The sequence below is a fragment of the Stegodyphus dumicola genome, chromosome 3, assembly GCF_044657685.1.
Source record: "Stegodyphus dumicola isolate Sdum_Otavi_A_Nest chromosome 3, ASM4465768v1".
Taxonomy (NCBI): domain Eukaryota; kingdom Metazoa; phylum Arthropoda; class Arachnida; order Araneae; family Eresidae; genus Stegodyphus; species Stegodyphus dumicola.
This window is the reverse complement of record NC_140770.1, coordinates 31,352,232-31,378,495: the sequence shown is the minus strand read 5'-3', so window position 1 is coordinate 31,378,495 and position 26,264 is coordinate 31,352,232. Positions and strand designations below refer to the sequence as shown.

Here is a 26,264-nt window from a genome sequence, read left to right as displayed (position 1 = left end):
ATATAGTATTGTTTCTAATATAGGTATTTTGACACAAAATCAGACTTTCTGAAATAACACAATTTTTTTTCATATTTCGATGGCATAATCCCAGTTGTAGAAATGAAATATGGAAAAAATTTGGTATGCGATTTCAGAAAAGTGCGGTTTTGTATCAAAATACCTATATTAGAACAATGCTATATATAAATCTAATACATATCCTAAGTCGCGCTTTCGAAATATGAAAAACACAAGTCGGCACAGTAGAACGGGGGAGAATAGAACTGTCCCCCCTTTTTTTAAATATTTAGAAATGCTGCAGTTAACATTTAAAAAAAATTAAAAATTTGATAGTTTAAGGATTTTTTGGGTTAGAGGGGTACAATGAAGTAATTCACAACAACTGCAAAGTGACAGTGTTGGTAACAATTTTTCAAATAACAGGTGATGCCTGGATGACCACAAACAGATTTTTATCATCAGAGAACCGATATTCAGAAAAATGTTAGTGCACAGATTGATTATGTTGAAAAGAAATATGATGTATCCTTCTTACTGTAATGCAGTGCTGCTCAATAATATGTTCTTCCCCTATAATTAATCAAGTATAGCTTATTTTGTGGAAAGCTGCTTCACATCTGCAAACATCTACACCCCCCAAAACTCCCATATAAAAGCCATCTATTTAAAGGTTTGCATTATGTACTCAACTTTTGGTAGGCACTATCTTAATTCTGTAGTAATTTATGATAAAAGCTTATTTAACCACTGCTGATTAAAATTGCCTTTTTTGGAAGCAGTGGTGGTAAATTTTGTAAATGATACAATATATATTATAAAAACATTCTTATCAAATTTTATTTAATAATTTTTCTGCACACGGGATATCTCTGAACCTTTTCACACATTACAATCTGGACAGTAATAGAGCTTCTCTCTTTTTGAATTATTGTGCATCTTCATAAAAACATACTTTATACTGTCTTCCCACTACATGCAGTGGTGATGACTACTATGAACATCCTGGTTTGCACTTCATTATATCAGATTTTCTTATTTGTTCCACTATATTTAATATGAATTGTAGTGGACTTTTAAACCTGCCTGGTTTGAATAACTAAAAAAAGAATTCCATATTATTAGATCACGGAGGTACATTAATAATTTCCCCCTCTTTTTTAGTAAATTTTTTTTTGTCTGTTTCAGTTTGAAGCTCCATTTCTGTTTTGTAAATTGTTGGTAATAAGGAGATCGTTTTCTTTCCTCTTTATGACACAGACTTTTCCTTTGTGATAGGACACACATTTCTTTTTTTCAATTTTTTCTTTTACAAATCTCTTGCCAACTGCTTCCTGTTTATTGTTAGGTTTGTATTATAAAAGTATATCACTATAAGTTTGCATGAAGCAAAATATTTGCCTTAGTTAGATCATATCCCATGCTCAAACTGGTTTCTTAAGTGTTCATGTATCCACAGAATGATGCTCATAGTTGGCTTCAAGTTCTATGTCGGTATCCAGTACAAATAACGAAAGACCAATAAAGCTCTTTTTAGAGGCATAAACTCAATCTGTCTTAATCACTTCTTATTAGCATCAGATTTCTCACAAATTGTAATTTCTATCTTAAGTGTAATTGTTAGAAAGCTTTTATTAAGATGCTCAGAAAATGATCATAACTAATTTAGTTTTAGGACTAGTATCACTCAAATACTGGCTTAGATACAATTTCTTGAAGAATATGGAAAGAAAAAACAATCTGCATTATTATTACTAGACCTTATAGCCGTAGTCCAAGTGTAATTTAATCAGGTTTTTTGGTCCACGCACACTGAAGACCAAGAAGAAAAGGATTTAAAATCTTTTTTTTATTACATAATTAAAGATAATTAGTAAGACAAATACATAATAGAAGCAGACATATTTCACATAAGGAATGAAGAATCAGAAAACAAAATTATAAGTGCTTTTAAGGCAACATATTTAATTTTATTATAAAAAGCAAATTCAAATAAACTTGCTTATTTTGTGCCTTTCAGTTAAAAATTTAAACTCTTGAAACATATGCTAACTATTTTAGTAAGCACAGCAGGAACATCTGTGTGTCAGCAAAATCGCAATACATATACACACAGAAGAGATCTTCATTCAATTGTCAATACTCATAATTGCTTTCAAATTATCCAAATGATTAATGTCATGCAATATGATCATCATATCTACATTCCCAAAATTTCAGAAGACCTTAAATGATGTGCATATCAGTTAATTTCCCCTCCAATCAATTCCATTATATCAAAATTCCAGAAATATTCAAATTAATACAAAATATCTGGCTATGTATCTTCTCCAAACGACAAATTTACGACAGGTGTACTGATAGTCAGAAATCTTGGAAAGAGAAGGTTTTGGATTTTTCCAAATTCATGCAATTATTTCTTCAAACAGCCCAAAATTTTCACTTTCAGAATGAGAATCACTGTTCAGTGTCCACTTCACTAATGAGAAATTCCTCAAAATTCCTATTTCATATATTTTAGACAGTAAATTAAAATGCCCCCCCCAATATTGGTTTAACACAAGATAGAGCAACATTAAAAAAAATGTGTATATTATTGTAAATGAATAAGACTACATAAAACATATCACTTAATAATAGTTTCCACCATAAATTTTTTTTTTTTTTTTTTTCATGAATGAAATAAGCACAAATTACAAAATAATAATAATCAAAATTTATTATGTAGGTATCACTAGCAATGCAAATCAAAGGATGGTGGCATACAATACATATTCTAAATGTAAAAATATGCAAACAATGGTTGTCATAAAAGAAATAAAGAAGTGCACTGCCTGAGTGACACTCAACCCTTAAAATAGTAAAAATTTTTTCAGAATTCCATGCAGCTCAACTCTTAACTCTGAAGTCAAATTACATTAAAAAGAAAAAGGCTTGCTGTTGTAAAAGAATTTAATGAAACTATTTCTAACCACAGCTTTTTGTTCATTTTGAAAATGAAATACTCTGAAAGCCGTAGTCCAAGCGTAATTTAATCAGGTTTTTTGGTCCACACACACTGAAGACCAAGAAGATAAGGATTTAAAATCTTTTTTTTATTACATAATTAAAGATGATTAGTAAGACAAATACATAATAGAAGCAGACATATTTCACATAAGGGATGAAGAATCAGAAAACAAAATTATAAGTGCTTTTAAGGCAACATATTTAATTTTATTATAAAAAGCAAATTCAAATAAACTTGCTTATTTTGTGCCTTTCAGTTAAAAATTTAAACTCTTGAAACATATGCTAACTATTTTAGTAAGCACAGCAGGAACATCTGTGTGTCAGCAAAATCGCAATACATATACACACAGAAGAGATCTTCATTCAATTGTCAATATTCATAATTGCTTTCAAATTATCCAAATGATTAATATAGTCACTGTCATGCAATATGATCATTATATCTACATTCCCCCCTCCTCCGAGAAAATTATGAAATTCTCATTAAAATATACATCATGAACAAGAGTTTATAAATCTGACGGAAGAAAATCAATACTTTTTATGATCCATTCAACTAAAGAAGTACATTCACAAAACACCTTTTATTACGTTATATTATGAAGATGTTACTACTGCAGCATCTTTGTGAAACTGCCACTTCCTTTTGACAGCTGTGTTTATTTCATCATTCTTTTGTATCGCTCGCCACATATTTCAACTAATAATCAAATTTAAAATTTTCCACTATTAGCTTAATATTTATAATTTATTGCTTAAGGACACTAACATTATTAATTATTTTAATATGCATTAAATTTATTTTTGAAGTTTCTACAAATCTACTAGTTGAATATCCAAGATCTTCTGTGTGTATGTATAAGTCATAATATATATATATATATGTATAATCAGCGACAAGTGACTATTTACAAATGAGGCAACAAAGATGATATATCACTTCATAATGAAAAGCTGTACTTTTAGTTTCATTTTGTACAAGCTTCTGCTTTATGTTCTCAGATATAATACATTTCAACAGTTTCATTGGTAATTTGTGATAATGATACCAATTACAAAAGAACAAAACTGATAGAACAATGTTGATGGAATTGACTGCTTACAACAACAGATGATTGATTATAGGTTTTAAAATGTTTTCTGAATATACATATGTACACTACAGATCTTAAAATAACTAGTATTTCATCCCTGCATATTTTCTGCCCGCTTGACTCCATATCTAAAAAGGCAAATGCTGGACAATATTGCATGTTCTTTACTCAGATTCTGCTTCCTAGCTGTCTAAGACAGGTTGCAAATAATAACTTGAATAACTTCTTGTTTTCAGGTTACTTTCGGCACAGCAGCAGTAGAACGACTCTTTTTAGCCTTGATCTCCACTGATTCGTAACTTTGATTTTCACTACATCGCCAAGGTAGTGTAAACTCACTAAATAAAAGTAATTATCAAATTAATAAAAACTGAATTATATTCCTAATTTTACTAATAACAAAATTAATGTAAGCTATTAAAATTAATGTTCACTATATTTAATATTAAATTAAGTTTATACCGGATTTGCTAAAAAATATTTTTAAACAGTCTTCATAATTACAATATATAATTTTTCATACTTTTAGCAATAACAAAAGCTGGAAAGGGTAATATTAAGCTGTACTACATGTAAAATGTGTACCATAATTTAATGATTAGTAAATTTAAGACTCTAATCATGAAATGAAAAAAAGAAAGAAAAACTTGGTTTGTGCATTACATACAAAATATATCCGATTTAAAAGTAAAATTTGGCAATAAATGGTTTAAATTTGAAATTCATCATTAAAATCTAATTAATATAGTCTAGTTCAGATACATCAGAACTGAAGAAAGGAAGTAACAAATTAAGCAATTCAGAAAAATTAGCACTAGTTTTAAATTTCACTTTTTGATGTATCCTTATTATTGTATTTTTATTACATACGAGTACTGAATTTCATTTCTGCAATAATTACGGTATACGTATAAATAATTACCAAACACTTTTTAGTGGTTACCCAGAACATAAATAATACAAGACTATTTTCACAAAAATTTAGTTTCCTTCGAATCTGATATGATTTGAAAACCATATTAAAAGATATAATTTCCTATTTAACACCACATTTAAAAAAAGATTAATTTCAATTAAAATTCTTAAGATCCTAACTGTAACGAATGAGAAATACCAATCATGAAAATAGAATCTGCATTATGCCACTATGTAAGAGCAGCATTGCATAAAGATGTATAAAATTGTGGGAAGCATTATGTATCCAAAATAATGTGTGATTGGTGGTATGTATCAAGAATGTTTGTCCAGTAATAAACTGATGTGTTATTTTTGGACACATATAACTATCTGTGAATGTTATGTTATGTAGTTATGCATCTCATTCTGCATATTCAGTAAAGAATCTCAGGTAGAATACATTGCATATATTTATAGGAAAATGAAATTCTTCCTAAATTTTCACAAAAGGTAATGGAGACAATTTTAGTGAAAAATGATAACTTAAAATAACGTTTTGTCTTTAAAAACTTTAAGTATGTGGAAAAAACAGAACCAAATTTCAAAAATACTTAGAATAAGAGATGTGCATGTCATCAACTTTTATAACTCACTTCCAAAAGTTAAGCACAGAGAGGAAAATACTAATTTCTGGAAGACAATCAGAATTGATGCAATTCGCTGCAGAGGTAGATGGAAGTAAGCAAATATGTTAGGTAACAGCCAATCGCACTTTCATGTCAAGAAATATGCAAAAAAGGCAGTTTTATAAGAAGACAGCTTTATGAAGGGTTACAGAAATTGATTGTAAGTGCTGATAGAAGGTGTTTAAAACTTTCGTACAATTTGTTTTCAAGACATACATGTTTCTATGACTTCCATAAGACGAATGGAAGATTCTGAGTGCTGGTGTGCTGCGGGGAGCATCAAAGCAGGACAGTCGATCACAGATGTTGCTCTTTTCTTCGGTGTTCATCATTCTGTACTTTCACGTTTATGGAAACAATTCCAAACCACACAGACAGTTGTCCGAAGGCTCGTGGCTGGTCACCCAAGGGTTACAATCCCCGCGAAGATCGATATATTGCTATTGTAGCCAAGCGGAAGCGCAGAGCAATCTCCACACATGTGACATCTATGGTTACAGTGTCCATTGGCAAAGCGATATCTGCAGCTACTGTATGCCAAAGATTACATATGAGTGGACTGTACGCCCGGGTACCTCGAGTTTGTGTTCCTCTATCCATCCAATCAAGAGAGGCATGATTACAGTGATGCCGGGAACGTATCAATTGGAATGTGTCTGACTGGGGCAATGTCATGTTTACTGAGTCAAGATTTGCTCTGGAGCCAGATGACAAGCGTATAAGGATATGGAGTGAACAACGAACAGGCAATCAGTCCCAAAACATCACGCATTCCAAGGAGGAATTACGGTGTGGGCAGGGATTTCATTAGGATGCCTCACTGACCTGCACATCTTTAAACGGGGTTCTTTGATGGCTGTCCAATATCGAGATGAAGTCCTAGAACCCATTGTGAGATTGTACGCTGCAGCAGTTAGCCCTACTTTTGTTTTAATGGATGATAACACAGGTCCCCATACTGCTGACATCGTCGATGACTACCTGGAGAGTGAAGGGATTGCACGTATGGCGTAGCCAGCATATTCGCCCGATCTTAATCCCATTAAAAATCTTTGGGATTCTCTCGGACATGCTGTATCTTCATATTTCCCACTTCCAGCCACTCTTATTGAGCTGGAAACTGCTTTACAAGAAGAATGGTAATTGCTTAATTCTGCGGTGGTTGACCACTTAATTGAAAGCATGGTCACAAGGTGTAAACTTTGTATAAAGATGAGGGCGATCACATACCCTATTAATGTCCCCCCCTTTTTTTTATTTTATGCTGCTTATTTTCACTTTATACATAATTCTCTTTAAGTCACCAATATGTCATTATCTGATAACTTACAAAAGTTTAATACTGTTTTCATTTCTGTATATAATTATTGATTTTGTTTTATGCATAAAGATATATGCTACTTTTCTGCCTAATTTTGTGTCAATCAAAGCAGTATTTGCTGATTTTTTTTTGCGTTTTACAGCTGCTGTGTTATAGTTTTATCAATCATGGCACATTTTCAAATTTACAATGGAAAATAATTTTTTAAATTTTCCTTAATAGTTAAAACATGCTCACAAACTGCTCGGCAATAACTAAAAAATACTATTTTGTTCTTTTTTCCTTTTTAAAAAAAAGATACTGCTAATGGATAGCAAGTCAGAAAAAAGTTATTCAATTCAGAAGTAAAAATTTCATAATATATTGAATGAAAGTATCAGCAACTCCTATTTCAGAGAAATTATGCTAGGTATTTCTCTAGCAGTTTAATCATTAAAACCACATGACTAAAAGCAAGAATTTGAACTATCATATTTCTTCAAATAACTGCATATTTGTTTAAGCATCACTAAAACAGACAGTATCTTAAAACTAAATTTCTAATTATTCTGAAACAATTACTTTTTCCAATTATCATTTTAAATACAAGACATCAAAGATAATTATTGAAAAAAATCTGCTAAATACGTTTCATTATTTTCTTAGAATTAGTCTTTTCTTCTGTTTGTGACATTAAAATTAAGGGTTGCATCTTACAATCAATAGCACCTCAAAATCAAAGAAATTCAGTGTATCATGTTAAATGACATCAATTTATATGAAATATAACATATTTACCAGTTGGAAAAGACTTTTACATTTTCACTTATTTTCTGACATCAGCTGATATGAAAAAACAAGGTCCCCCCAACCCCCCTTTTTTAATCTTCATTACACAATCTTCAGGACTTATGTAGCTCTCAGGAACGTTTTTTTTTTTATTTAGTTTTTAAAAATTTGAAAAAGTGAATTCAGCAAAAGAAAATACATTTCTTTAATATTCACTATTAGTACAGTATATTTCTAGGTAAAAGACAGCTAATTTGGAGTTTAAAGTAGGCAATTGCTATTGTTGAATAAATAATTTAAATTCAAGATATTTTAACTTTGGCATCTTTAATTTGTAATTACATATTCAGTGTAGAATTTGACTTAAATCATGAGACATGAAATGCGTTTCTGCATTTTCTGTTTGGGAACAGTTAATCAAAGTACACAGCAATATTTTACCTTCATTATTGAAAGAAAAAGTGAGAATCCCAATGGAATGTCTGTCTTATGTTAATGAATATCAAAGTATCAATATACATATATGACATAATTCCTGCTGCAGCTCCTTTCTTTATGACTAAAATTCTGAACTGAATATTCTATGAAGTTAGTATGTACATTAAGCCAAAGAAAGATTACTCAGAAATGAAATTTACTCCCCTCTTCCTCCCAAAAAACATGTATAACATTTCATATGAAGAAATGTCCAAATACATATTTATTTAAAGAAAACATTTATAATTTCAAAACAAAGTATAATCCAATAGGAAAAATGCAATTTAAAATAATACCTGGGTTGAAATAGAGGAATGGGATGACCAAATGCCAAAACAGGCAACTGTTCTGTAACCTCTATGAATTCAACTGCAAGAGATAAAGACACTGCTTAGGAATCAAGCAGTACAAAGAATGTATTATCAATAACACTGAAGAGATTCAATTAAACAATTTTAATTTATCAATTAAAAATCACATAGTACATATATATATATGAAAAACAAGTAAATCTATGACATTAAAAGTATGTTGTCTGATAAAATCTGAGCATTTTGAATGCAGAACATACAACAATCATTATGTTACAAAGTGCCATCAATTATTTTTTACGAGTCTGGGCCACCACTTCAGAACTTTAACTCTTTCACACCTAACGGGACACATACGTCCCAAGCAAATTTCAAAAAATGCTTTTGGGATAGAAACGCTTCTCTGTTTAATGGGAGACTTTCCCACCAGTCCTGCCAATATTTTTGAAGGTATTTTCATTCACAGAACATAGATGGCACTACCGTACATAATGCAATTCCTGCATTTTTGAAGTGTTGCAGTAGCTCATTCCATACTCTACGAACGTAAATAGTTTAGTTTTGGAAAATACTGCCTATTTTCGATTACATTTTGATTTATCCATAAATCTAAGGCCAAATAAGTTACTCACGAAGCGGATTACCTCTAATAAACTCGTAAGTGGCAAAGTTTTACTTCCGTTTTTATTATCGGGACATATGTGTCCCTCTCGTCTTGGCTAGTGAGAACACATTGTCCCAACAGTCCTATGTGATCATTTCTCTAGATATTATATTTTTCGGTTACTTTTGAAATAGTTGCTTATTATTTTAAATTTAGGCACATATTAATTCAATCTAAAATGACTCCACGCCGGGGACTTACTAATGAAGAAATCAAAATTTTAGAAGAGTCAGATGATGAAATAGATGATCCCAATTTTCAAGATCTAACACACAATTTGCAGTGCTCATTCGATTCAGACGAGCGTGAAATGGATATCGATCATGATACCATTTCCCAAAATACAAAGAACAACGATGCTTTGAGTGATACTGATACGGCATCACTTTCATCAGAGATACCATCAGCTAATGTTTCAGGCTACAAACCAATCTTATGGTTTCATGCAGATTCAACTTTCCAATCTCGAATGACAATTCCAGCAGAGTCATCGCCCAGTTTGTTATTCAACTTAAATCGTTCAGCTACTGAATTGGACGTGTTTCTCAAGATATTTCCAAAAAGTCTTATGATTTGGATCTCTCAATGCACAAACCAACGAGTCGAAAAGTTAGGACAAACAATCCCTCTGAAATTATGCCTGTCCTTGGATGTATGCTTGTCATATCTTAAAATAGGGTGCCAAAATTCTCTCATTATTGGTCATCTAATCCTTCTTTGGGAAACGTAGCAATAAAAAATTCTACTTCAAGAGACAGATGTAAAATGTTGCTGTCGAAACTATATTTTGCTGCACCAGAAAAGCCAAAAAATGCAAGTAAAACATATTATATTGACAAGGTTGTTTCGTGCCTGAAACAAACCTTCAAACAGTGCCGAAGCGACAGCTCATATCAAGCTATTGATGAATCAATGGCGAAATTCAAGGGACGTTCATCCCTCAAACAATATATGCTGATGAAACCTGTGAAAAGAGGGATAAAAATTTGGCAGCAATGTGATTCAAAAACACGATATTTATATGACATGAACATTTATTCCAGAAAAGAAACGGGCGAAGTTTAAGGCACACTCGGGGAATGGGTAGTATCAAAGCTAACGGAGACGATCCGAGGTAAAGACGTGATGCTTGCGTTTGACCGATTTTTTACAAGCATGCACCTGATGGAAACCCTGAAATTTCCTGCTGTTGGTGCATCAAGACACGCAAAGATGTTCCTAATTTTGCAACAAAACTAAGCAAAAGGAGTGAGGCTGAGTTTCTCGTAACTAAAAATGGAACATTGTATGCGAGGTGGCTTGATTCAGAGGAATTGATGATGCTAAGCAATTGCCACGAAGCTAAATACACAAAAGCAAATCGCACCATGAAAGATGGAAGCAAAGAAGAATTTGAGTGCCCTGTGGCAATCGAATTCTACAACAAAATCATGGGAGGTTTAGACCTTGCAGATCAAATGGCAAATGTCTATGAATTAGATTGAAAATCTTGCAAGTGGTGGAAAAAAAAGTATTTTTTCGCCTATTGATGAGCGCAGTGGTCAACTCATGGATTGCGTACTGTGAACTCAAACATAGTAAAACCACACTTCTTGCAGAAGCCTTGATGGTGTCCGGAAAGCTCAACGCATGGTATCAATGCCACAGAGGAACTGGACGCACATCCAAAACATCACGAAGCTTAGTCAATGTTGGAGACCATCTGCCAGTAACAACAAAACCGTGACGGCGGTGCCGTAAATGTGCACAACAAAAGAAGGAATCACACACTAAAATAATGTGCACGATGTGTAATGTCGCATTGTGCATTGATTGTTTCAAACTATACCATTCATAATTAAATTTTTATGACTAGAAAATCATTGGTTTTCTTTACAAAATTACTCATTGAAGACTACTGGGACACATATGTCCCAGCGGTCAGGACTGATGGGACATTATATGTCCCGGTCCTAAATCAGTGTTCAAAATTTTTCAAAAAATAGAACATCTTAGTTTTTAGCATTCTAGTGTGCCCTACTCATAGTTCATATTATCACAATTGTTCTATTGTAAAAAATAAATAAATAAATAATAATAAAAAAAAAAAAAAAACTCGTTGCAAAAGGGTTAAAATGCTGTCGGTGTAGAATTCGACTTTTTTACTGAGAGGTCTACAGAGATCTGAACAAGTGGTGATCAGGTGGCATGATATCTAGTGAATATACTGGATAAAGTTAGACATCCCAACCAAATTCATTCAACTTTCAATAAGTGACCAAGACAGTTCAGCCTTGCATTGCTTTCATGAAATACTGTTGTTGTAAAGAGAGAAGTAGAGGGCGCTGCTTGGCAGTAGCGTAATGCATGTAAGTAGAAACGAAATGTTGTTTGATTAGGCAACATGATTTCTGTGAAGGTAGTCCACCTAACAATAGGACAGTTGTAAATATGTAAATATAACGAATAATAAATAGCATTAGAAAACTGAACCATCGGATGTTTTGTGATTGCTCTACGGGCCGCCATGGATAAATGCAGGTTCGTCACAACTGTAGCCATCCGATTCACTAGCTCAGGTTTCTGCTGGATGTTTTAATACAATTTCTCCAACTGTAGTACACAGTTGTAGTACACAGAATGTAGTACACAGAATTTATTTTTTGATTTGATAGGAGCCATGCACAATACAAACTGCCCTTGAAATCTTATCATCATACAACATGAACTTCTAAGAATGAATATTTAAGTTTGCTGTAATTTTTTGCTGACTTGCTACCTTACTGTAATCCAAAATCTTTTTTTTTTTTTTTTTTTTTTTTTAATCATCACCAGTTTACTTCAAAAAGCAGTCTATTTCATCCCCCTTCAGTAGCAAAACAAGACAAAATAATGTTAAAATATGATTCTCTAACAGTCTGCATGGGACTTAAATATCATAATCAAAGATGTATCCAAGTTTCACAAAATTTTTAAACCAGTTTAGAAAAACGCATTCAGCACCTATGCTATTGTTCTTACTGCTGATCTTGGTTTTTGTGCTTAATTTGGTCATGAATTCAGTTTATGCCTTAATTTTACTATCATTCACTATAAAGGGCAGAATAAATAAGAAATATGTCTTCTGAAATTCACAGCTATTTGCACATTCAAAGCACTGACTCACCTATACAATCTACAATCTGAGGACACGACTGCAGCAGACTGTGATCATAATTTTTCAAAACACACCATAAGCCACAATCAGAGTCGAATATACCGCATTAATCGCTCTGGAAAGGTTATGCATACTCTGTCACAAAGTTCTTTCGTGATGGAGGAGTGTGTTACCCTCCTGCAGACCGTGTGTGTTAGTTCACTAGGTCCGCCCCTTCCTCTTCTCAAGGCAAGGTTGATAATCGAAGACTTCCTCGGCATACCGTGTGTGTTAGTTCACTAGGCCCTCCCCTTCCTCTTCTCAACAGGGTTCATACACATTTCTGCACACGGAAATTAAGTACTTTTAAGGACTATTAATGAAAAAAATTAAGGACCTATGAGCAAATGGAAACTGAGCAAATGGAAACTCAAGGCAAGGTTGATAATCGAAGACTTCCTCGGCATACCGTGTGTGTTAGTTCACTAGGCCCTCCCCTTCCTCTTCTCAACAGGGTTCGTACACATTTCTGCACACGGAAATTAAGTACTTTTAAGGACTATTAATGAAAAAAATTAAGGACCTATGAGCAAATGGAAACTGAATAAATTCAATTAAAAATATTTTTCTATGCCTGAATTTCACTTGTGTAATACCATCCTAAAAATAAAATAGATCCCTAAGTAGTATGCATTATTACTAAACATGAATGAACTAACATAATTATTAATAAGTTTGAGAATGAAATAAATTTCATGCAGTTTATCAAGTAGCATTAAATAATTTACACTTATAATAGTTGGACATATTTAAAAGAAGGTAAGTGACATTTACATTTTACTAATAGTTAGCTTTATGCTTTTTTTTTAATGTCTAATTTTGTCACATACTTGGTCAATCTAGAGGTTTAGCAAATAGTAGGGAGATTTTATGTCAAACAGCATAGGTTAAAATGAGAAGTGAGATCATAATCAGCATGATTCATAACAAAAGACTGAATGTTGTCCCTCTGCTGCTTGTATATAGAGAGACCTGCTGATTGGAACAAACCTGAAAGGCCTGATGTAGGCACAGTTGGCAAGTGTTGAAGTTAGTCAAGCTCTGCTTAATGCAGTTAATGTCATAGCTTTGTGTACAGTTCCAGGGGTTATAACCCAGTTAATATACATTAAGGTTCCAATAAGCCATTAAAGCGACAAAGGTGATAAGTTGTTTTACATATAAGTCTCAGTAGATGCAAAGAATAAGTTTTACTTGATGATGTTGATGGTTACTTGATGGGTTCTCCACACAAAGGATTTGGCGATTGGATTCCCTAAAAAACCCAGTTGCCGTTTATAAGGGGAAGTATATAAGGTATTTTTCCCACCTTCTTGTCAACCCTTCGTGGTGTAGTAGTTTGCACACTGGTAGCGGTATTCCAGAGGTCCACGGTTCGATTCCCGGCGAAGGTATTGTTAATTTTTTATCTTTCCTGCTTTCAAAAATACCTAATGTCTCTACAAGCCTTCCCAAACATTTTGGCTAGTTTATATCGATTTTCTTCTCTTTAATTATCGATCTTTTCTGACAATAATTGGAAATTTGTCTCAATATGCAAACCAATGTTCTTGTTAGTTTCTGTGTGCTTTATCTCCTAACTTGTCAACTTCTCCACAATGTACCTATGAGGTTTTACTTGATCTGGTAACAGTTAAATAGTCCCTCCCCGATAGACGTGAAGCAAATTATCACTGTATCTGAAAGTAAACTACAGTATCAGAAAAAGAACTTAGAACACAAAGGCATGTTCTGATTGATGCTAACAAAGTCATTTACAGCTCACGGTGACGTAATTAAACAAGAACAGTCAAATTCAAACTAAAAATGTGGAATAGTGGTAAAAAATAATACAATTTAATTTTAATTTAATCTGGCTTAGTAACTCTATCATATGAGGAAATAGAAATGGGAAATTATAGTAAAGGCTGAAATGATAAAAAATTGAGTAATTTACATAATAATAACTGCACATATCTTTGAAGAATAATTTTCTTTATGTATTCGGTTTCATTCTTCAACGTGTTTCCTTTTAATTTTAGAATTTTTGGATTTAATTAAGGATTTCTGTTATTCTAAAAAGCACTAAATGCATTTAGAATGTACAGAAAAAGCGGCTAATTTAATTTTTTAGTAATATGAACATTCAGAAGAAATATGAAATATATATGGTAAAGGCCAGTTACAGAGCAGGTGTGGCAGAATTTTTACAATTTAGTGAACAACAAAATCTAGAAATGGCAAATTTTTTAGAATTTACAGCAGGCATTGGAAGCAGAATTTAAATAGGCACTAGGCAGCAGAATTTAGGATACACAGAGATTGCATAGCACTAGCTCTGTAGATCAAAATGAGATGCTTTCAAAAACCAAAATAAACATGAATCAAAACTCGTTGCCATTCAGCATAAAAGAAATATAAATATTAACGAAATGTTAAAGTTAGTTTTATGAAATAATTAAACAAATGAAAAAATATAAAATACTTGAAATAAAAAATAATTATTTCTTATTCAATAACTGGGCCACACCATCATTCATAAAGAAATGCCTTCTTGAGGACACAACTGTGTATTCTCTCTAGAAAGTTTTGTTCATCTACCTGAAGAAGCATTATCATTTAATGCTCATATTGTCTTGGGATGCCTCCTCATTTATTTCTCATGCACAGAATATTATTTCTTGCTTTTAGTAGTAGTTCAAAACTCACTATGTCCTCCACAGCATCATCAGTGGGAGTTGAGTTTTTGTGGCCATCAAGAGGCCTTACTGGATGGGATGCAGATATATATATATATTATATATAAAAAAAACTGTGTTTCAATTTTTATTACATCTCTGCTGAGCACAGCAATGGCAAGAGGGCTGAGCTGCTCGCAGGTATGCCGAGGAAGTCTTCGATTATCAACCTTCCCTTGAGACAGGGTTCGTATGGTCCTTAAATTTTTTGAAATCGATTTTTGGTCCTTAAAAGTCCTTAATTTTGACCAAAATCAGTAGAAGGTCCTTAAATTTAATCATCTGAAATTTCTGTCTGTTTTTACGACTGCCATTTTGAGTGTGAATTAGCATTTTGGAGGAATATTTTAAATGTGTGAATTAACAAGTGGAGGAAGACAATTTAAATTTCACATGTACAACATATTTTTGTCATTTTTATTAAAAGAATAACAGTAGCAGTCTTAGTGTTTTTGTCAAACATCATAGTGTGTATATATATATAGCCACCAAATATCTTTAGAAACTGTTTTTCATAACACTGACTACCTATTCTCTAATTTTGTCCAAGGATGCTTCAAAATAACCATGTTGAAAACACTCAGAATTTTCTAGACAACCTAACGTAATTTAAATCCATGTCAGCAAATTCCAGTTTTAGAAAAGCAAGAGAAATTTATTATTTACATAAATTAACAAAATATATTTTAAAAACATCAAATTTTCCATTTAAGGCCATGAAGGGTAATACAAAAATAACACTGAATAACTGCACACCACTTTAAAAAAGATTTCTAACTGTGTATGACTGTTTTATGTCACTAATATCTGATAATGTATATTAACCATTTTTACAGTAATCTAATGTAAAACCAGCATGACTCATTACAGAAGGGATGGTAGTGAGGTTGCAGGTGGACTATCAGATTAGTTTGACGAACAAAGTAGGAAGGAATATGCAGATGTAGATGACACTAGGTTTTATGCCCCACACCTTAGTACTCTTGAAATACCTTTCAATAAACTGCAACCTTTTATTCAAAATCCTTCTACAGTAGGCAATCAACTTTGCGACAACACTTTCATAAGCCTTTTGTGTCAACATGCTGTCTTTATTAATAGGATAAAAATCGAACACTAATAGCACCTCATAGAAATCAATCTGCTAAATTAGTTCAGTATTCAAATTTTAAGACTTGCAGACAAGTTGCTAGTGAGGCCTGAAAGCTTGTAAGCTAAAAAGGGCACTCATGAGCGCACCAGTATAAATACTAAACTAAAATGTAAACCAAAGCTTTCTACTTAATGATTACAAAAATGATTTTGTCATGATTACGCAAGAAAGAGCCATAAACTTTGCATCCACCATATTCTGTTTATTCACAGTATAACAGAATGCATAAATAACCATAGCTAGACGCTAAAATTTTGCATCTAATTTGTCCCTTACAATAATATAATCAACACCCATCTGAACATTTCCACATCTGAATAATTCGAATATGAATCACTTGAAGGTTAAATATTCTTCCTGAATTCTCTAATCTTTACTTCACCTGGACATTTAAGAAGTAAAAATTTTCTTTTCCTGAGATGAATAACATCAGTAGCATGAATGTCAAGGTTTCAAAAAATCAAATGAAGTTTGCTGATTAATTTTTTTTTTTTGGGAAATTAAATGTTAAAATATGCCTGAAACTAAAACTGAAATGATTCAGTCTTGTAACCCTCCACATGATGGCTGAAATACCAAAAGTTTTAGCAATCATTTTTTTTTTATTTGATCAAGAAAAATGAATAAGAAAATTGTTAAATGCAGTATAAATAAAAGAAAAACTTAGTGTACTCTAAGAATTTGGTACTTATGTATTATCCAGTCAACCGTTAAACTGTCACCAAGTAACGACTTTTAGTGACATCACGAAACATTCGTAACATCCCTGCTTTCATCTGATGTAACTCTAATTGATTCTTGATAAGTCACCTTTCATTTTTTTGAACAAGAATAAAAATCAATTGTCATTGCTGTATTTTTGGGCTCTCTCTCTCTCTCTACATATATATATATATTAAAAAAAAAAAAAAAAAAACTGGTTTGAAGGCTGCAGAATTGTGTTTGAGACTGTACTCCAATTCATTTATGGTCAAGAGAATTAACATTTATTGAACAAGAAAAAAGAACAGTTGGATATTGCTGATAAAAAAGCAGTGGAATGGAAAATCACCTGCAGGAAGTTTGTATTCATAAGAGCTTCTGATAGAAAAGATCTAAACAGAGCTATCTTCTATACAGACCTTCTGATAAAATCGAAGGGCCTGAAAAAATAGCAGAAATCCATAAAAGCCTTTTTACGAAGTGGGTCAAATACTTTTGCAGCACTGACTGGTTGGTGGATTATGCAGAGAGACTGACAAACATTATGTGGTAAGAGTTGCAGGCAGAACTGTGGCTCAGAATTTCCGCAGGAATGATTGGTGCAATTTTTGAGGGATTTCTGCCATCTTTTACTGTCGACAGGATCGAGAATCCATACATCATAAAACTAGGTCAGACACTTTCCTGAGTATCAGGTTTAAAAAAGGAACACAATTATTATTAAACAACAGGAGGTATTAATTTGGAAATTAAAATGCTAGAAAAAATGTTTCGCATCAGATACAAGTAAACAGAGCTATACTAAATTTAGACAGATATAAAGATGTCATTTCCATTGTTTACATATGTAAAGGTTTCTCTACACTGAATATAAATGGATAGCAAATGTGTAAAAAATTCAAATGCTGATATACAGTTTGAACAAAAATATCACATACAAAAAATCCATAAACACTTACTGTGACGTGGGTTAGGATAAAATGACTGAGATTTTCGCTGTACATGGTTTTCAGATTCTTTGTCAGCATCTCTAGTCTGCTTGTACTTAAGTTTCTCACTAGCTTTTTGCTCTCGTAACCTCTGCATGTCCCATCTGAGGAGGTAGGGGGAAAAAACTTTTGCTGAATTCACACATTAAATTTCTGAATTTAAATTACATCACAAAATATTACTACTTAAAGGCTCAAACACTCAGTTATCAATGATGATGACATATAACACATTTTCAAAACAAAGGACATGAACGTTTACATAGTGAAAATTAAACATATTCTACAAAGTGTTGCATTGGTTCACTATAAACAGTGTATTTTAAATTGTTAAATTTAAATTGTTCCACCAAATATTATCGGCCAGTATTATAGTTAAAGAAATTAAATAATCAAGAATCTGCATGAATCTATGTATGTTTTTCACACTGTGAAAAAATGATGATATCTAAGGCTATCCAAATTTTGAATATATATACATCCAACCGAACATGGGCACATGGAAGACCGAATTCTTATTCTGCAAAACTATAACGAATTTTTGATTTACAATCTCAACGATTTCAAAGCGAGCAATGGCAACACTGTATGGAAAATTTTTATCTCGAATTTTTGATTTACAATCTCAACGATTTCAAAGCGAGCAATGGCAACACTGTATGGAAAATTTTTATCTCCAGTGTGAGAGACTGTCTATCAGAAATTCTAACGACATGTTGTTTTTAAATATTTCATGATATTGCTGTTCAATTGAATTTTATGTGCCAAAGGGCATTTCTCAGAACTGTTGCTGCAAATGTTTTGTTCCAGCAACAAATATTGTATGTAATAAGGGTTTTTATATGGCTCAATTCGAAGTCGGACTCTTTGTCACCGACATTCTAGGTCAAATGAGATTCGCAGCACTGAAAATGCATTCGTAGGTGAGCACAGGTGCAGCAGTTGGTGCAATAATGGGTGTCATGAGCACAGATCTCATTCTCAATTTCATCTATCAATTGTATCCAGTTACATGTTGAATAGTTAATAATGATGAAATAATAGCTGCAAGAACAGCAAAAACAACCACTCTGTTCTCACCTTCTGTCATATCTCTACATCGACTCAGTCTTCTTTACACTGTGCTCTGCCATGGTTCAACCATTCCTGCCAATACTGTCAAATGGCAGCAACACTCCAAATGAAATGGCAAGCGATCCTTTGATATGGCTTCATTGCTTCTTTTAGGCTAACTGCATGTTCTCTCTCAATTAGTGTGATATGCTAGCATGACTGAAGTGAGCAGTTCTCTCTCAATTAGTGAGATATGCTAGCATGACTGAAGTGAGCAGGAGATATCAATTTTTAATGGAAGTTATGACCTAGAATAGAAATTCTACATCTTTAAACTCCATCCAAATGCTAAAATGTGATGCTCTCTAGCCCTAGTTATGCAATCCTTGGCTGCCAAAATTTAATCATTTGCACGCTGAGTCATAAAGTAAATAACTTATGTATGAATAATAAGTTTGTATGAAATTACACTAGAATCAGGTAACTCGTTTCTTCATTGACTCCTCTTTTTTTTGGGGGGGGGGATTAAAATTTTATGCATGTTAATTACAAAAGAAAAACTAACCTCTTTCGTCTGCGCTCATCCTGTTCACATTTCAGATGTCTTCGATGAAAAACAGAGTCATTTATATTCTACAATGCATAAGAAAAATAGATTTTTAGCAAAAATTATGTAGTACATATGTAATTTGCAAACATCTGTACTTAAATAATTTTCAAAACATATAAAATTACAACTGGTAATAATTATATACAAGATATTACACATAAAGGAAACACAAATTTTAATGTATCCACTTTGGAAAACAATATGATCAGTTCCAATATAAAAAACATTCCTTTACATAAGACAGATAGAACAAAAGTTAAAAATAATCCTAAAAGATCAAAAGCTATTAACTGCAAATAAAAATTACATATCTTTAAGACACATTTTTGAGTGTTTATAAATAATTTCTCATGGAAAAAATTATTCTATTTCACTTAATGTTGCAAATTTTTTAGCCAACTGAAAGATGACAAATGTTTTTGGTAATAAACCTGGTTATATGCATAAATCGTATGTTAAATTTTGACTATCTAATGCATGTCATCCTCATTGTTAAAGCTATATCTGCAAGATTTGGCAGAAGGCTATACTGATACCCAGATAAATTTTCTTTACCTTCTCCCACATAACATGTTTCCTTCATAAAATTCTCCATGAAGATTTTCCTACTGAATTTGTCAATGCTTATGTCTTTCACACTAAAAACCCAACTTAGCAGATTTGGAAAAAGTTATATATATTTTTTTACAGTCATCATCTGTTGTTATATTATATACTCATCATTATATTTATTGCTATATTATATACTTTATGCATCAAAAATAAACAATTTTTGTCTTATGAATTAAAGTATTTGGTAATATAATCACAAAAATAACATAATGCAGTAATAATAATTTTAGTTCTCAAAAACTACATATTTTAATAAAATATTTTGAATATGCCAACATACCTCTGTTCCTTCCATCTGATAGAAACTTGTCACAGGTTTGTATTTCCAAGAAGGCACTAAAAAATTTCCACCAAAGATTATTTACATAAATTAAATTTATAAAAATGTTTACACTATAAAGATTACCAGATAGGACTACTTTTATAATTATTATGCAGAAGATGCAATATTTCTATTATTACACCTTGTTATTTCTGCCATTTTTTTACCTATAACAATATCTACTTTGATCCTGGTCTTTTGATATGGCCTTGGCTAGAAAGTCAATGGCATATCCAAATAGCTAGATGAGTAGTTCTGAAATCTATTAATGAAAGTATAAGTATACATCTCTGTTGTGATATAAATGCGTATGGTGCATGAATCTTTTTAAGAGTCGAAAGTCAGAAATTGATAAACTTGATAAAGCACAACAAGACCAAGAGTGGTGCCTTTAAAATACACTAAGACTCCTTGCTTGCAGCATAGGTGCTAGGTTATTGTCTTCAATTATTAATGACATTGGCCTGCATGAAGTTTTCGATGGTTATGTGTTGGATATGGCATTGGGAAGCATTTATTTTCGATCGTGTAGGGGTAATCAGGTCTTTGACCTCCCCCAGTATATACTGTCATGTCTCATCCAAATAGCTAGATGGGTAATTCTGAAATCTATTAATGAAACTATAAGTAAGTATACATCTCTTTTGGAATAAAAATGTGTATACTGCAAGCATCTTTTAAAGAGTAGAGAGTCTCAAGAAGAAAAATTTGGTACACACAAGATTAAGAATGATGCATTATGACTGCTTGCTCTTGCTTCCAACATTGGTGCTATGTTATTCGGTTATTAATGACACTGGCCTACATGAAGTTCATATTTACTATTGGACTGACTTCTCGATGGCTTTGTGTTGGGTATCGCATTGGGAAGCATTTATTTTTGATCATGTATTGGAAATCAGGTCTTCAGACCTCCCTCAGTACACAGCATCATGTTCCATGTAGTCTCACTCCTGCTGATGTACTTTCTAGAGGCTGTTGTGCAGATCAATTAGTAGAAACGAAAATGGTAGGAGGGACCTGTTTGGTAACTGGAAGATGAGGCAAACTGGCCTAAATCTAATGACAAACCAGAGAAAGTCTCATTAATTCGGAAATACTTAAAATAGTTACTGTTATGTTGGCAAAGAATAATAATTCTATTGGCTGGTATGACAAGTATTTCTTATCATTTAAAAAATTTGTAAGAATGTTAGCATAAATAATCAGATTTTACAATAATGTACGTAAGGATAATAACAACAGCCAATCTAAAAATTTGACTATATCTGAAATAGAAAAGAGAGACACAGTTTTAATTTTATTAATTCAAAGAGAGTCATTTAATGGTGAAACAGATCAACTCTAGCAACTAGTTCTTGTCTTATCCGACTCTAGTTTCTCATCATCCAGTAGTCAAATTACTAAGTGCACAAAAAGAACTGTTAAGAGTGAGATTCTGCTCTGAGCATCTATGACAATTAAGACAGCAGTCTGTTAAAAATTACAAAAATAACCCCCCCCCTAGTAATTCTATAGGAAAAAATTTATTGCTGGAGGATCAGAATAAAGATTGTGCATATTAGAATTTAGCATGCATGATTCGGGTGATCCCTTGTTGAGATGACAACATAAGAATTGCTTTTGTAAAAACAGTAATTCTGGATTCTTAAGATCACTACAATTATTTAGACTGGAATTAGATATTGTAATAGATAATATTCAAGATGATCAAATTCCTTTTGCCATCAGTTGTGGGAAAAATGTGAAACAATGAATAATGTAATTTATATATGAGTTATTATGATTTATTTTGTTGTACTGTTGTATTATTTGTATTATTATTCAACAGTATTAATTTTGTTTTCAAGTTATGTGATTAAAGTATTAAGTATTTCTCTTTGTTCTATGCCTCTGATTTGTTTTGATGCAAGTTTATGTTTTGAGTGTGTAGCCACCCACTCAAAAAATGGGAATGCATTCACCTTTTAAGAGGACAGCACGTACATATGCCTGACATCTCCATTTTCTTTTCTGTTTTAAAAAAACAGTTGCATTTACTAATTTGTAGCAAAAAGGTCTGAAAAATATATGTTGCTATTTTAAAAGTGTCATCTCAGTTTTACTAACCTAGTAATTTTTACATAGAAAACAAAATACAATGCAATTGACAATGAAAAATATTATATTTCAAACTCAGTAGTCTAACTCAGTAGTAGTAAAACTTCTAAAATTTAAGCTGCAGGAAACAATGCAATATGCATCAAAAGGCCTGAACAAGCTGATTCAGTTTTACTGTATACTGCACATACAAATTTTAAGAGAAGAAATTGACATGTGACCAAGCTTGCATTATTAAGAAAAAAGAGCTCTCATTATCAACAGATTTATACAGAGTATTCATTTGCTTTTCAATCACTGTTTTAGGGGATTATTTGTTAAAAACTGTAGTCAAAGAATATAATGTGCACACTCCATATGAAATAATTCAATATCTTCAATAATATGCTGAGTTATGTATTATTAATTTTTCATGTAATTAAAAATCAAAAATAATATATAAATAAAAAAGACAAAATTAAATTCAAAACAAGGTTAATTTTACATGGAAAAAAAGTATGATAATGAAAAAAAAATTTTTTTTTCAACTATTATAATGGGAAAATTTTCTGCATTTTTAGAAAAAAATTGCCAATCTCATTACAAAAAAAAGTGGAAAAAGAGAGAAAAAAAAGGGGTGGGGGTGGAAGGAAGGCCTCTTTGTTTTCTACATTACTTGAAGTATCTTTTTTTAAAGTTATCAAAATTTTAAACAAAGATTATTTATCCATAACTGCAATATGAAAATAATATACATTAATAGGATTATTAATGTAAATGTTACAACATATTTGACTCTTATTCCGATTAATAAAAACATACTTTCCTTGGAATTTCGATTAATTAGAAAATTCCCCTTTTAATAATTTTAAATAATTGGAAACATTTTATAGCAAATATTGTTTGAATATCAAAAACAGAAGTGTCAGATAATAAACTTTCAAGACAGCATTAAATTCAATAGTAACTAAAAATGTCTTGCAAAAATATGACTACTCATAAAAAACCCAGTAAAAGAATTTTTAGATACATCAAAACTCTTTCAACTATAAATACTCACAAACCAGGGCAGAAGGTGGTAAAAAAGATGGGTGTAGGAAAAAAAACTTTACTTCAGGTTCTGTACGCTATGTTTTTTTTTAACCGCTTGACTGCTATGCGGCGCAAAAGCTCTGCATTCATTTGTCCAGAAAACCGCGATGCAGCGCGCGTACGTAGTCTGACCTCACGTGTACTTTATAACACGAGTGCATTCTAAAATAACTAACTGTGTCGCGGTTTTTGAGACAAATGACTATTTTCGAGACAAACGCAGCTTTTGCACTATGGTTAAAATATAAAATATGTAAAACAGGCAAGCTATATTTATATGAAAAATATAAAATACCATCTATATTTGTTTCAGAGGAAGAAAGAGAATTTGAAGACGCCTGATTGTCCGGCAGAAAATAGGCTTTGTTGGTCGTAAGAAAATCTCCTCTTAAAACTCCTTTGGGCCTATGGTCATGTCTTTTATGAATTTTTTTTACATCTGGTTCGATTGTTTTTTCTCGTGCAACTGGTAACTTGGTCATATTTAAAATTTCTTGTTTTATACTCAGTTCTTCATCATGTGTTTCTGATGCAGATGAAATAGATGTGGCAGATGACACACTCTTCAGTATTGATTTTTTTAATGGAAGTGATTTAGGTGGTCCTAAATAACGCCTATAACAAAGAAAGGAAAAGATTAAACTCAGAATTTAATTCATGAACTCAATAAATTCTTTTCTAAGTACACTATTTTACAGTATTTACTTAAAAATATGATATAAAGATTCAAATAAAAAATTGTACAGGTGTCTTAATGCTTAATTGATGTTTTGAAGACCCAGAGTGCATAATGTGAAATTACCATTAGCTTATAAAGATATTAAGTCACCAATAATTAAATTGCACATAACATTACTTGTTGACGTGTAAAAAGTTAAAATGTAAGAGAACCAGCCTATAGAACAATTAAAAAAAATAAATAAAAAAGCACCCTTAAGTGCTAATATATAAAAGTACAATACAGTGAAACAAACAGTTTCATATATTTTACTTCTTGCCTATGTAGACATTAATTACTTTATTCATTTAAGATTTGCTAAACTAGAGCATTGAGACTCATTATAGAAATTCCACACATTAATATCAGTGGAAATAAATTTTGATAAGAGATCCTACAACTATAGCCATGACAACCCTAAAGGATCAGTAGTGACTGCTAACATGTTAAGTGACGTGACTTGACAGTTATTTATATATTTTCCGGTTGGACTGCATCAGTCACCGATGACCAATAGTATACTTTCCATTTGGACTACACTAGTCAATGTTGACACAATTTGAAAAATTATATTCTTGTATCAAATTCTATACAGATCACTAGCTGCCAGCATACAGGTGAAATCAACATACAGGAAGACAGAACAGGCTTGATGCTTAAAGTGCTAAAGGATAGGGAAATGATAATCATGATAAAGGAAAGCATACAAATATTCCACATAAAAGGTCTTTTTTTCTAAAAAAATTACAAAAAAACATTTTCTGTTTTTCTAATAATTTATGATCACTTTTTATGACTGGCATTATGAAGTCACACTCTCATTCTGAAGATTCTTTTTCTAATTCTCCAGTCATCAATGTTCTAAGTTGTACTATATTTTTAAGCCAAGCCTTCTTGCTCTCTGAACTGTTATCTTAGTGTACATTACACTCCTACATTCAATCCAATTATGTGTACATCACATTAGGGCTGTACTTTATTATTCCACAAGAAGATTTAAAAACGTTTGTATGACGGATACTCAAAACTTTCAATATAATTTTTTGATCATCAGAATACATACTTTTTTAAAACATAATAAAAAATATGTTTATCTATAACACATATCCACACATTTCTAATTATTTTCTTTTATTAATACCATTCAAAATAATTGAATATTTCATTTTAAGGCCAAGCAAGGAACCATGATGAAATAGAATGACAATATAAGTTGTGCCAAATATATGGGGTTTTATAATAAAAAAGGAATGGGAAAATGAAAACGGCGAAGAGAAGAAAATTCATATGAAAAAATTTCAAGTATAGCAAATTATTATCTGAAGGTATGTATATTTCAGTTTTACCATTAGAAGGCTTAGAGATGAGTCAATTTAATTGAACCCTATCTGTTCAATACATTAATAAAGTGTAGTTTTTTAAAGGCTAAATATATCTGACAATTTTAGTCAGTTATTTTTTTACTTTTCCTTAAAGATTTCAATCAATACATTTACATCTGCAGTCATTTATAATTCAAAGTTTTAAGAAAAACTAAAACAAATATTTCACATAAATGCGAGAAAAGAGGCAGCACACATTTGAGCAAATACTATAACCATAAATGAAAGTTTTTCTTTTATCATTCTTTGAAACTTAGTTGCTTGTTAATTTTGCACTATGTGCAAAAAGAATTTTACAGCTACAGCATAACATCCTCAAGTTGCAAAATGTTATCCTGATTGCTAGTACTAAAGTTATAATCAATACAATCCATTACACTAATTACATATTCCAGAACAATATAAATTTTTGCAAATAATAATAAACTGC

At 31.8% G+C, this 26,264-nt stretch overlaps 1 protein-coding gene across 4 annotated transcripts in view; it reads right to left on the bottom strand.

The window, feature by feature from the left end:
* Positions 1-2,701: 2,701 nt before the first annotated feature.
* Positions 2,702-26,264, bottom strand: part of LOC118183500 (uncharacterized) — a 62,711-nt gene continuing 39,148 nt past the window's right edge. For 2 of the 4 annotated variants that reach the window (XM_035353066.2, XM_035353062.2), the window contains exons 3-8: positions 24,030-24,349; positions 20,522-20,577; positions 19,585-19,652; positions 17,937-18,070; positions 8,552-8,645; positions 2,702-4,444 (exon numbers count right to left, since the gene is read on the bottom strand). In XM_035353066.2, the coding sequence (XP_035208957.1) occupies positions 4,339-4,444; positions 8,552-8,645; positions 17,937-18,070; positions 19,585-19,652; positions 20,522-20,577; positions 24,030-24,349 (778 nt within the window). In that variant the 3' untranslated portion in view covers positions 2,702-4,338. The remainder of the gene's footprint in view (positions 4,445-8,551; positions 8,646-17,936; positions 18,071-19,584; positions 19,653-20,521; positions 20,578-24,029; positions 24,350-26,264) is intronic. The other 2 variants (XM_035353063.2, XM_035353064.2) reach the window with 2 other exon arrangements.